Source organism: Procambarus clarkii, chromosome 91, assembly GCF_040958095.1.
Source record: "Procambarus clarkii isolate CNS0578487 chromosome 91, FALCON_Pclarkii_2.0, whole genome shotgun sequence".
In the NCBI taxonomy this organism is placed as follows: Eukaryota; Metazoa; Arthropoda; class Malacostraca; order Decapoda; family Cambaridae; genus Procambarus; species Procambarus clarkii.
The window spans coordinates 7,597,440-7,610,269 of record NC_091240.1 but is presented as its reverse complement, the minus strand read 5'-3'; the positions used below and the strand labels follow the sequence as shown (position 1 = coordinate 7,610,269).

At 44.0% G+C, this 12,830-nt stretch overlaps 1 protein-coding gene across 1 annotated transcript in view; it reads right to left on the bottom strand.

Annotated features, from left to right (window-relative positions):
• The window catches only part of LOC123773824 (transient receptor potential cation channel subfamily A member 1 homolog), a 156,869-nt gene that overhangs the window by 12,804 nt on the left and 131,235 nt on the right, over positions 1–12,830 (bottom strand). The window contains exons 3-10 of the mRNA XM_069318725.1: positions 11,849–11,889; positions 8,924–9,017; positions 7,995–8,200; positions 7,178–7,263; positions 5,274–5,497; positions 4,054–4,212; positions 1,894–2,016; positions 1,089–1,208 (exon numbers count right to left, since the gene is read on the bottom strand). Coding sequence (XP_069174826.1) covers positions 1,089–1,208; positions 1,894–2,016; positions 4,054–4,212; positions 5,274–5,497; positions 7,178–7,263; positions 7,995–8,200; positions 8,924–9,017; positions 11,849–11,874 — 1,038 coding nt within the window. The 5' untranslated portion in view covers positions 11,875–11,889. The remainder of the gene's footprint in view (positions 1–1,088; positions 1,209–1,893; positions 2,017–4,053; positions 4,213–5,273; positions 5,498–7,177; positions 7,264–7,994; positions 8,201–8,923; positions 9,018–11,848; positions 11,890–12,830) is intronic.

The window sequence follows — 12,830 nt, the reverse complement described above, 5'->3', positions numbered from 1 at the left end:
GTGTCACTGGAGGATGAGTTGTGTCACTGGAGGATGAGTTGTGTCACTGGAGGATGAGTTATGTTATTAAAAGAATAAAAGTTAAAAAAAAATTCACAATAATATGAAAAATGTTGAAATCAAATTTCATTGGGAGTTCAAATCCTGTACCGTGTTTTGATTATCAGGAGAAAGCACTCAGCCAGTCTGATATTATGAACTCTAAGCCTGTGACCGCTCTAACGACCAGGGTAGCTTGCTTATAACAGGGAACAACTTAGACAAGTCTTAAACAGCATCTAACTGCAATTGAAGATAAGATTTCCCCCTGGAGCACTTCGAGCGTCAATTTTGAAGTGGTTTTATCTATCCAGAAGCGTTCGAAATCACACGAGATTGATGCTAAGGCGTCAAACGTGGTGCATTATGTGTGAGGACAGGTTGATCTTGGGGATAATCTACCTTCCCCCCCTCCCCGACTCGATTGGTATATCGATGTTCTAGTATTTTGTACAGGTCCGAGTTCAATCTCCGATGATCTCGGTGAATTGAGTGTTGTTGCTTAGGATACTTGCCCGAAACGCTTCGCGTAATAGTGACTTCATTAGTATGTAACTCCTGTCCCTACAACTCTTATGTTGTTTGTTGGTGTTGTTGCTTCAGATTCAGCTACTCAGAACCAAAAGTTGCAAGTAGCACGGGCTATGGTGAGCCCGTAGTGGACTTACCTGGCACAGGAGCGGGGCAAGTAGCACGGGCTATGGTGAGCCCGTAGTGGACTTACCTGGCACAGGAGCGGGGCAAGTAGCACGGGCTATGGTGAGCCCGTAGTGGACTTACCTGGCACAGGAGCGGGGCAAGTAGCACGGGCTATGGTGAGCCCGTAGTGGACTTACCTGGCACAGGAGCGGGGCAAGTAGCACGGGCTATGGTGAGCCCGTAGTGGACTTACCTGGCACAGGAGCGGGGCAAGTAGCACGGGCTATGGTGAGCCCGTAGTGGACTTACCTGGCACAGGAGCGGGGCTGTAACTTGTATATTCTTCGTACACACACACACACATTCTTTAGAATGAACATTGATTGATTGACTGTGTGAAGTCGTCTCACCTTGAGGAGGACGGTAATGGTGTCGAGGCTGCCGACGCTGGCGGAGGCGTGGAGAGGCGTCGCCAACGTCTTGGTGCTGGCTTCCACGTCTGCCTTCTCCTGCAGGAGTACACACGCCACCTGACGGAGGCCCCGGAGGTTACACGAGGGGTTACGACACGTGTTGTGAGGGGTGTTACCTGTGTTAGTGTCTCAACCTGTCGTCCAGAGATGGCAGCACTTACTAAGAAGCTGTTCGTCGAACGTTCAAAAGTGTATTGTTGCGACTAAATCACCTCAAGGTTTATACTATAAATTTTGAAGAGAGCACCAGAGAGATGGGATTAGCCAAAAGGGATTACCCAAAAGGGGTTAACCAAAAGCGATTAACCAAAAGATTAACAGTCTAAACTTTTCTAAGCATATCACACATTTGTTCTAAATTAGGTCTAAGACATTGTATATTAGGCCCTAGAAGTACATATGCAGACTTAGGACAGATTAGCTAGTAGTAGGCATCCATCAGTCTCAGGAGACTATGGAGTTGCACTCTGGTGTCGGCCTGGTCTGGAGTGGTCTCACCAGGGCGCAAAGCCAGGGTAGGTTGACACCTACAGATTAGAGAGAGAGAAGATTAAGCCACCCAAAAGGTGGCTTGGGCATGAATAGCCCATAAGTGGTGGCCCTTTTGAGCCATTTCCAGTATCAATAGATGATACTGGAGATCTGTGGAGGTGCGACTGCACCCTGCGTGACGGGAGATGTCTCCCGTGCTGTTGTCCTACAGATTAGCTAAGGCCGTATAGTTACAGGCGTCCCGACGCACCAGCGCGTGACCGTTGCTGCAGGCGTGGTAGAGGGCCGTCTTATCCTGCGCGTCCTTGGCGTCAAGGAAGTTCATGAAGCCTTTGCTGTTCCTGCCCTTCTGCAGCAGAAGGTTGACCATCCCCTGCAGCAGAGAGCAACACGCCATCTTGAACACTAGTAATTATTCAATAGCGTAAATTGGATTCTTTTGGGCACTTTATTCTGATAGAATTTATCTACTTAAAATTATCTGTTAGATTAAGGACCTGCCTGAAACGCTGCGCGTACTAGTGGCTTTACAAGAGTGCAATTACTGTACTATGCTATATATTCTCACAAACCCAATGTACCTTCTTGTATATAAATAAATAAATAAATAAATAAATAAATAAATAGTGCACTGACGAACCAAAGATTAGGCCGCATTTGGACAACAAAGCTCTCTTTAGGTAAATAATATGACACTAGAAGCTACTATTAGTTCCCTGAAGCCAGAATATACTAGAGACACGAATTTGGACTTCCAAAGTGCTGGCAGCTCAAAGGACAGTTGTAGAGGTTGGCACTTACAAGCATATCAGAAACACCTAGTGGGTTCGAGTGGACTCCAGGTTGGGTAACTTTTAGCACATCATAATCCATGGGTGCCACACGTGTCTGCAGGGACCCAGGACCCCTGGTTCGATCCCGTCCTGCTCTAAAGATTTTCATGTAATTATAAGACATTACTGTGATGTCACTATGTTGTAAAAAATATTATTCTGATGCTTTATCATCCCATAGTTTAAGAGCACAAACGTGTGGTAGTAATTGCAGGTCCTCAATACTGTCTATTGCATAACCTGATTAGGGTTTACACTCACTATACACTCAACGTGAGGTTTACCTCCTTTACTGGAGAATATCATCTGGTAGTTACTCCAGTTCTTGCTCATGTTTAGGCCTAGTATACTTGCTGGTAGGCCAGCAAGCCTAGTATACTTGCTGGTAGGCCTAGTATACTTGCTGGTAGGCCTAGTATACTTGCTGGTAGGCCTAGTATACTTGCTGGTAGGCCTAGTATACTTGCTGGTAGGCCTAGTATACTTGCTGGTAGGCCTAGTATACTTGCTGGTAGGCCTAGTATACTTGCTGGTAGGCCTAGTATACTTGCTGGTAGGCCTAGTATACTTGCTGGTAGGCCTAGTATACTTGCTGGTAGGCCTAGTATACTTGCTGGTAGGCCTAGTATACTTTCTGGTAGGCCTAGTATACTTGCTGGTAGGCCTAGTATACTTGCTGGTAGGCCTAGTATACTTGCTGGTAGGCCAGCAAGCTATATTGTGTCATCCACGGTCAATAGACCCAACACCCAACCCGAGCCAGGATTCATTATGTACTAACGTGTCCAGTTACGAAACCTGTACATCTTTCCTCAAACACAGTGGGTTAAGAATGTGTTATTACAAAGTTGATGAGTTCCGAAGCACCATGAAATTGTCTATAACAAAAATAACATTGGGTCGAGATCGACCTCGCCGAGTTCCCAAGTTCATAAAAACTGCCTAATAAATAAAGACTAAGCCACCGTGGTTGAGAAAACATGTATAGGTCTCGTAAGGTTATCTTGAGGTTATCTTGAGATGATTTCGGGGCTTTAGTGTCCCCGCGGCCCGGACCTCGACCAGGCCTCCACCCCCAGGAAGCAGCCCGTGACAGCTGACTAACACCCAGGTACCTATTTACTGCTAGGTAACAGGGGCATTCAGGGTGAAAGAAACTTTGCCCATTTGTTTCTGCCTCGTGCGGGAATCGAACCCGCGCCACAGAATTACGAGTCCTGCGCGCTATCCACCAGGCTACGAGGCCCCGTAAGGTAAAGTATTTCTCAGGAGAAAGCGCTAAGTCAATACAACTATGTTACACTTGGAAGGAATATGGGATCTGGAATAGTTAATTATTATTATTTATAATTAATTAGTATTTTTAATTATTATAGGTACGAGGGAAGGAACAGTGCTCAATCACTATTTGATCGTCAGGGATCGAACGCCAACCTGCAAATAACGAGGCCGACGCTGTACCGACCAGTCCAAATGTTTACACATCGTAAGTGGACATGTCAATATCTGAAGACCCACTGATCCTGGTTGGTAGTTGCCAAGAAATATTATGGAGTGAAGGGGCGTCCTCGACTCACCAAGTGGCCGCCCCTGGAGGCACTGTGGAGGGCGGTCTTCCCGAAGGAGTCGGTCTTCAGCAGCTCTGCACGGCCGCTCTCCAGCAGGAGTCTGGCTATGGCCACGTGGCCGTGTGTGGCCGCTACCATCAGCGGCGTCATCTCCTGGTTGTCCCCGATCTGTACACCGTGAAGGAGAGAGAGAGAGAGAGAGAGAGTATTTGGTCATATAGGTGAAGACCTGGAATTTCTTATTCAGTTCCTCACACACTTCCTTGTCGTTTGTAGTGAATCCTTTTGCCCCTATCCTTAATTTCATAACCTGTTCCATTACTGTTGTTTTTCTCCTGATGTGGCTGTGCAGCAATTTAGGCTGACTCTTTGCCTTGCTTGCTATGTCATTTTCGTATTGTCTTTCTGCCTCTCTTCTCAACCTGACATATTCATTGCTAGCATGACACACACAGGCCAGAATAACACGGCATAACTCGTTACTGTCTGCCAATACTCTGTAAATAATTGGCAGTTTGACTTAATTCTAATTTTTTAGCTGCTTGCAACACTGGGACTACCACTCTACTAGGGGGAGTCTGCTCGCAGGCATTTATTTTATGATTGTTAATGTATTTTATATCGTAATGTTGGGCTGGGTTGAGATGGATTGCTATACAGCCCGGGTGAATGGAATGGAATACGTTAGGTTCGTTGGGCTATATTGAGGTTATCTTGAGATGATTTCGGGGCTTTAGTGTCCCCGCGGCCCGGTCCTCGACCAGGCCTCCACCCCCAGGAAGCAGCCCGTGACAGCTGACTAACACACAGGTACCTATTTAACTGCTAGGTAACAGGGGCATAGGGTGAAAGAAACTCTGCCCATTGTTTCTCGCCGGCGCCTGGGATCGAACCCAGGACCACAGGATGACAAGTCCAGCGTGCTGTCCGCTCGGCCGACCGGCTCCCCAAGGGCAATGCCCCTAGCCCCAAGGGCTAGGGGCAATGTTGGGCTAGGACGGGTTAAAATGGGTTCGGTTAGGTTAAATTAGGTTGGATCAAGTTAGAAAGCTTATAAAAAACTGTCGGCGAATCATCCTACGTACAAATTAACCTACATTAGTGTAGCACAAATGGCTCCTCTTCCACATGATTCAACACCTGCATCGCTACAAGCTTCCTTACTCCATCTCTCCTTCGACACCTGTTCACCCAACCTTCCATCCAGTTCCGTCCGTCGCACCACTCACCTCGACGCTGGCTTGACACGCCTCCACGAGTTCGGAGGCTACGGCTGTGTTGGCCGTCATGGCGGCGAGGTGCAGGGGCGTGTAGCCATACTTGTCCTGCGGGGCGACACTTGCCCCGTGGCGGCAGAGAAGCTGCACTGCAGACTCCTCTTCTCCCTCAGCAGGTCGCACAGCAGACTCCTCTTCTCCCTCAGCAGGTCTCTCATGCACACTTCTGCGCTCTGCTGAAGAGATTAGCGTGTCTATGCTGAGACTATGCTGCTAAAAATGGGCAAGAAGGGTCTTCAACTCACAAGAATACCCAATAGGGGCAGAAAAAGGGCCAAGAAAGAAGAAATTTCATCAAGTCGACGTGTATACATTATTATTATTAACATCTTTATTGACAAAATTAATTACAATTTTGCCTAATCTGAGGATTGTGATAAAGCATACAGATGAGAAGGTTAACTATCAAACAACGGATAGCAATTTGCTTAATTATTTTAGACAAACTACTGTGTTACATTATATTTGATCACCATTTTCTTGATGTACATACACGGACAACGACACACTACATGAACACCAATACTTTCAATAATATTTACACTTGACGCTCATACTCACGAGAGAACACTAACATCCCTTGCTGGCGATGAGTCACAATAACGTGGCTAAAGTATGGTGACCAATGAACAAATGAACAAATCCACAAGGGCCGTGACGAGGATTCGAACCTGCGTCCGGGAGCATCCCAGACACTGCCTTAATTGACTGAGCTACGACAGGGAAAAGGGTTGAAACCGAAGTTCTACTTAACACTTTAGTGCGCACGGCACTCGCTGAAAAAAAAGCGGGTTGTGCGCGCGGCGTTCTGGGCGCTCAAGCGTAAACACAAAAAAGTTTATAATCTTTTCACGCTCCTAACATCAATTCTCGAGCTACGTTTTTCATTTTGGTATCAATGCGTTGGCAATAAAATTCTCTACAAGATCATATGCATAAAATGTCACCCAAGCATTTGCTATCCCACCACGAAGTAAATAAACACGAAGATGACTCGCCGTGACACCCAAACAGGAAGTAAATGTTCATACTCTTTCGTTTGTTACCAGCCTCACAGTCATCCTACAGCGCTTATTTTGATATCACTGAACTCGCAATAAAATTCCCCACCCAGACATATGCCTATCAATGTCTAATTATGTTCCGCACGAGTGTGGGAACTGGGCGAAGCATTAGCCGTGATTTCAGCAGCGACGACACTGTTGTGATGCAGCGCTTTGAAAGTTTATACTTATTTCACTGTTCTGGCATTATTTCTCGAGCTACGTATTTCATTTTTATAGCAATGTGTTTGCAATATAAAGTTCTATAAGAACATGGATAGAATTGGCCAACAGAGCGTCAAATAAATTTGCGGCGAATAAAATCTTACGCGAATATTACGCGTGTTTGTACCCGTGAGAGTAAAAAGTTTTTACTTTGCTCATGTTTTTTCAAGTTTATACTTGATTCACACCGTTTTTTGTTTGTATAGTGTTCGGAATAAAATTCTCTACACAGACATATGCATATAAATGTAGAATCATGATCGCGGCCAACACAAGAGTGTGTGGAGTGGGCGTACCCTCGTTGTGTCACCAACTCAATAGTCTCTCCTCTAAGTTACAATACATTGCCGTTTTCTCAAATAGGCACTGTGCCTATCAGAGAAAACGAAAAAGGTGAAGGGACGACGACGTTTCGGTCCGTCCTGGACCATTCTCAAGTTGACTTGAGAATGGTCCAAAGGATGGACCGAAACGTCGTCGTCCCTTCGCCTTCTACTGTGTGGTCTGGTCAACACTAACATCACTTGCAAATGTTTTTAAGCACAAACATTAACTGTTATATTGTAACTGAGGCTAAATCAATCTCACCTGCGGCAGGAGCGGTGCCCGGGACTTCCACCAATCGCGTGCCCCTGGAGGAGTACGAGGCCAGACTGTGCACCTTTGCCCTGCACCTTGTTAAGGAAAGGCGTAAGAGGTTAAGCTCGTGTAAACCGTTCTTCTTGGAGACGTGTGTTTCAGGGAATTTGACGGGATGGATTAGATCAATAATTCTTGCACGATTTTTTCGTTTTGATTTTTGTTTGTCATGGGGAAGAATGCCGAGGAAGTGCACATTAGAACGTCATAGAATGGCTAGGTCATATTAGTCCTACTTCTAATGGTCTCATCATGTTAATTTTGTGATTTAAATTGTGCCAATATATATATGTGTCTTTACAATATATCATCTTTCAACTTCATAGCTAAACGTTCACTTACCTTAATGCCTAAAAGGTAGCTTTGGCTTAGATTGCTTTCCACCTGTTTAGTCCAGCCAGTATTGTAATGATTTGGGAAACTTGTTACGAGTAAAGATTGTGATTCTGACAATAACAGTCTCGGCGTGGTAATGTTCTGTAATTTTGATGCAAACATTCTCAACTTTAAATGTACAACCATTTATGAATAATGTCTTCGATTTGATTTGAAAGTTCTTGGTGACCTGGCTGACCTGGCGACATAGTGAAGGGGCGTGGTGCTGACCTGGCGACATAGTGAAGGGGCGTGGTACTGACCTGGCGACATAGTGAAGGGGCTTGGTGCTGACCTGGCGACATAGTGAAGGGGCGTGGTGCTGACCTGGCGACACAGTGAAGGGGCGTGGTACTGACCTGGCGACATAGTGAAGGGGCGTGGTGCTGACCTGGCGACATAGTGAAGGGGCGTGCGGTGGTCTCGGTCGCGGACGTCAGGGCGAGCGCCACTCGCCAGGAGGAGGCCCATGGCGCGGAGCCTGCTGTAGCGGGCGGCGTAGTGTAAGGGGGCCAGCTGCTCGCCATCCAGCTGGTCGATGTCCTTAGTCGACATCAGTTTCTTTTTCAGCACCTCCGTGTTGCCCTGTTCCGACAGCTGTGAGACAGAGGGATAAGGTGACAAATGTCAGCTGTGAGAGGGATAAGGTGACACATGTCAGCTGTGAGAGGGATAAGGTGACACATGTCAGCTGTGAGACAGAGGGATAAGGTGAGAAATGTCAGCTGTGAGACAGAGGGATAAGGTGACAAATGTCAGCTGTGAGACAGAGGAATAAGGTGACACATGTCAGCTGTGAGACAGAGGGATAAGGTGACAAATGTTAGCTATGAGACAGAGGGATAAGGTGACAAATGTCAGCTGTGAGACAGAGGGATAAGGTGACACATGTCAGCTGTGAGACAGAGGAATAAGGTGACAAATGTCAGCTGTGAGACAGAGGGATAAGGTGACAAATGTCAGCTGTGAGACAGAGGGATAAGGTGACAAATGTCAGCTGTGAGACAGAGGAATAAGGTGACACATGTCAGCTGTGAGACAGAGGGATAAGGTGACAAATGTCAGCTGTGAGAGGGATAAGGTGACACATGTCAGCTGTGAGACAGAGGGATAAGGTGACAAATGTCAGCTGTGAGACAGAGGGATAAGGTGACAAATGTCAGCTGTGAGACAGAGGGATAAGGTGACAAATGTCAGCTGTGAGACAGAGGGATAAGGTGACAAATGCCAGTTGGATCTTGCACCACTGCCCTGGTGGAGGGACACCTTATACCTACCTCACCACCATCCACCTAGGAAGGTGGATGGTGCATGACTGACCTGGTGGAGGGAGTAGGCCAGGTTATAGTGCTCCTCCGAATGTTGGCTCAAGAGGCGGACAACACAGGTGGAGGTCCTCTTGAGCGTCCACGACCTGTGGGAAGCAAGAGATGTTCATTGTTATGCACTACGAGAGTCATTCATTCTCTTCTCTGGAATAACTATTGTAGTAATTGTGAATTAAGAAGATATAACAATCAAGGAAATTGCAGAAGACTTATTTGGCCCCGTACGATGCAGCTCCTATATATATATATATATATATATATATATATATATATATATATATATATATATATATATATATATATATATATATATATATATATATATATATATATTGGTAGCAGTCTTTCCTGTAGACATATATTATTAAATATGACCGAAAAAGTAAGATTAATAATTCTAACACGAATTTTCTCAATCTTTCGTACATTTCTTTTCACTGTTGGAGGTAATTCAAAAATCAATTCTCCAAAATTCATTTTTATTTCTAGTCAAAGACTTTACACATACACAACTTTACACATACATAATGTGCAGTGCCTCGCAAACGTCAAGCCGTCTGCTATCGCTGTATCTATCGATAGATACAGCGATAGCAGACGGCTTGACGTTTGCGAGGCACTGCACATTAAGAAGTCAACACCAGCAATCAACAGCCAATTAATGCACAACTATATTCTACCCACCTCAAGACTCCGCTCCAATATAGAAGCATCAAGAAATATGGACCAATAGGCTTTCTACAATCACTTCCATTTCAATACCCATTGTTTCGTGTTCTGTCTTGTGTTGATGAAATTAATACCCTATTAAATACCACCTCACCCCATCCACCTCACTCAAAAGTAGATATAAACAAATCGGAGATGTGTAAGTTCCATTCAGTTGTGTATGTGTAAAGTCTTTGAAAATGTAATAAGTTTTACGAAACGCGCTCAAGTGTCGCGTCAGACTAGAAATAAAAATGAATTTTGGAGAATTGATTTTTGAATTACCTCCAACAGTGAAAAGAAATGTACGAAAGATTGAGAAAATTCGTGTTAGAATTATTAATCTTACTTTTTCGGTCATATTTAATAATATATATATATATATATATATATATATATATATATATATATATATATATATATATATATGAATGAAAACTCACACCCCAGAAGTGACTTTTCATTTTTTCTCAGAGAAGTTTTCATTCGCATATAGTCCTGGGGACCATTCAGGCTTGTTCGCATATATATATATATATATATATATATATATATATATATATATATATATATATATATATATATATATATATATATATATATATATATATATATGTGTGTGTGTGTGTGTGTGTGTGTGTCTAACCTGCGCTTGAAACAATCCAGCGATCCTGATATTATGTTCCTCAATCTTGATAAATGTTATTCATAAAACATTATATCTTTTACAAGAGTCATTAGATATTCCCTGGTATGGATACCCACTCCGAATACGTACACTATGTCAAACAATTATGCATTAGTGATCAGACCTACAATTATTGTATTTATTAACTGTAAATATATAGCTATTGAAATAGGACATTGTAACTAACTAACATTATAATTATAAGGTGTGAAGGATAGATGAAACTGTTAATGTAATCATCACCGTTGAGGTCTGATAAAGATTTTTTGTGCCCTCTGTAATACTTTTTTGCGCTACCGCTCACATGATGAGTATGGGGTGCACAAAAAACTCCGGCGACAACATTCAAAATAATAAAGCATACAAGTCAGTCCAGTCACTTAACGGTTACACTTATTAATGTCTTAAATTCAAGAGACGTTGTGCAACAAATTCTGAACATTGGAAGTCACTTGTGCCACTGAAGTTGCTTGCTTAAGTAACACTACAGGTGTTACTCTTGCTCTTGGAAGTAACTGCACCCAGTCACTTGGAACTGATCTTCTGGCTACGGACGAAAGCTCGTGAGTCGACTCTGGTGTACCACCGGTATTGTCAAGGCAACTTGGTCTCTAGGATCTCAAACATCAACGATCAGCTGACGCCATCAACACAACACACACCTCCACATGAACTGCATGTGCCGTAAAGAATAAGAAGAAGGATGAAGGGCAATAACCAATTATTATATCTAAATAAGCGTGTTGAGGAGTAGATATATAAAAAGCAGTGTTAGCCCCTCATCCACCATCTGGTCACCACTTGGTCCGGGAGACATCTCCCGTCACGCAGGGTGCAGTTGCGCCTCCACAGATCTCCAGTATCATCTTTTGATACTGGTAATGGCTCGAAAGGGCCACCACTTACGGGCTATTCATGCCCGTGCCACCTCTTGGGTGGCTTAATCTTCATCAACCAATCAATCCCCTCATCCATAGTGAGACAACACCCGCTATATAGACCCGGCGATAGCCTACTCTGGTTCCTGATTGCTTGACTGATGAAGATTGAGCCACCCAAGAGGTGGCACAGGCATGAATAGCCCGCAATCTGGTTCCTGGGGCCATCAAGTGTTACATAACAAAGTGACTGGGTGAAGTAGTACAGGCGACACACACAGCACCGCTCCTGTGTCAGGTAAGTCCACTTTGGGCTCACCATAGCCCGTGCTACTTGCCCCGCTCCTGTGCCAGGTCAAAGCCCGTGCTACTTGGAACTTGTTCCGAGTAGCTGAATCTATAACAACAACGTGAAGTAGTAAGGCTTCCGGCTGCACCTGGCTGTGGGTGGAGCCAGTAGAGAGCCAGAGCAGCACAGACCGTCCATCTGGGTAACACAGGAGTAAGCAGTCACAGACCAACACACACGTACACAAGACAACAATCACAGACATATACTGTACTTGGACACCAACGCTCGTAGCAAATGTTCAGAAGTACCACAAACTACAGTAATAGTAACCATGAAAATGATTATACTCACCCCGACGTCTCTGCCTTCTGCGCCATGACGTGTGTGTGTTTCTGTGGACGATACTAATATTAGACAAGGATATATGCATAGAATTTAATAGTTTAATATAATTGGTTTAATAGTGTAGATTTTCTGAACCCGTCCTCGACTCAAGTCCATTACATCCAGCGGTCGACCCCATAGACGCATTCATAAATTTTAACATGCTGTTCATTCAAAACGGGAATTTTCTCAAATATAAATTTATATTATAATATATTAGAATATTGTGTATATAGGCATAGGTTAGGTTAGGTCAGGTGTTTAGGTTCTGTTGACGAATATTTGTATTTGTAGTACGTGGGTGAAGCATTTACAGCGTTGTGGTTCGAAAAAAAAAATCGTCAGTGAAGCACTTGTTCCGGAAGTGTTCGGACGTCAGCAGTTGAGAGTCGTGTGTAAACCGTTTTTCATTCATAAACAGGGGGGTTGGCGGGTGGATGGAATCACTTTTGGGTCTTTGGAGGACGGGCTGGGTTTTCAACGCAACATTAATATGCCAACTTCAATTTTCAAAAAAAATATTTTTCAGAAAAAAATTCAAATTGATAAATTTATTTAAATTGGTAGAATAAGGAATGTATCAATCTTTGATGTAAAAAACTAATTTGAATAAAACTGTGCCCCTCTGAGGTGCAGTTGTATTCAAATTATGTGAGTAGACATACCGCTACTGACAGCTCGCCACATACTGCAGAGTCCGAATAATCACTGACACATCTATCTAAAAATATTACGCCAACAGCCCGTAATTAATGTTGCGTCAATAGCCAATGGTTACTGTGTCTGTGTAGGAATGTTCCAACATGGCCGCCTCTAACGTGAGCCGATACATATATGTAATCCACTCATATTTACAACATCCTACCCTATCTAACGACAGATACCACACCAAAATAAACTCGGAATACTCAGTTATACGGTGGGTATAAGTCGCCACTCCATCCGATTG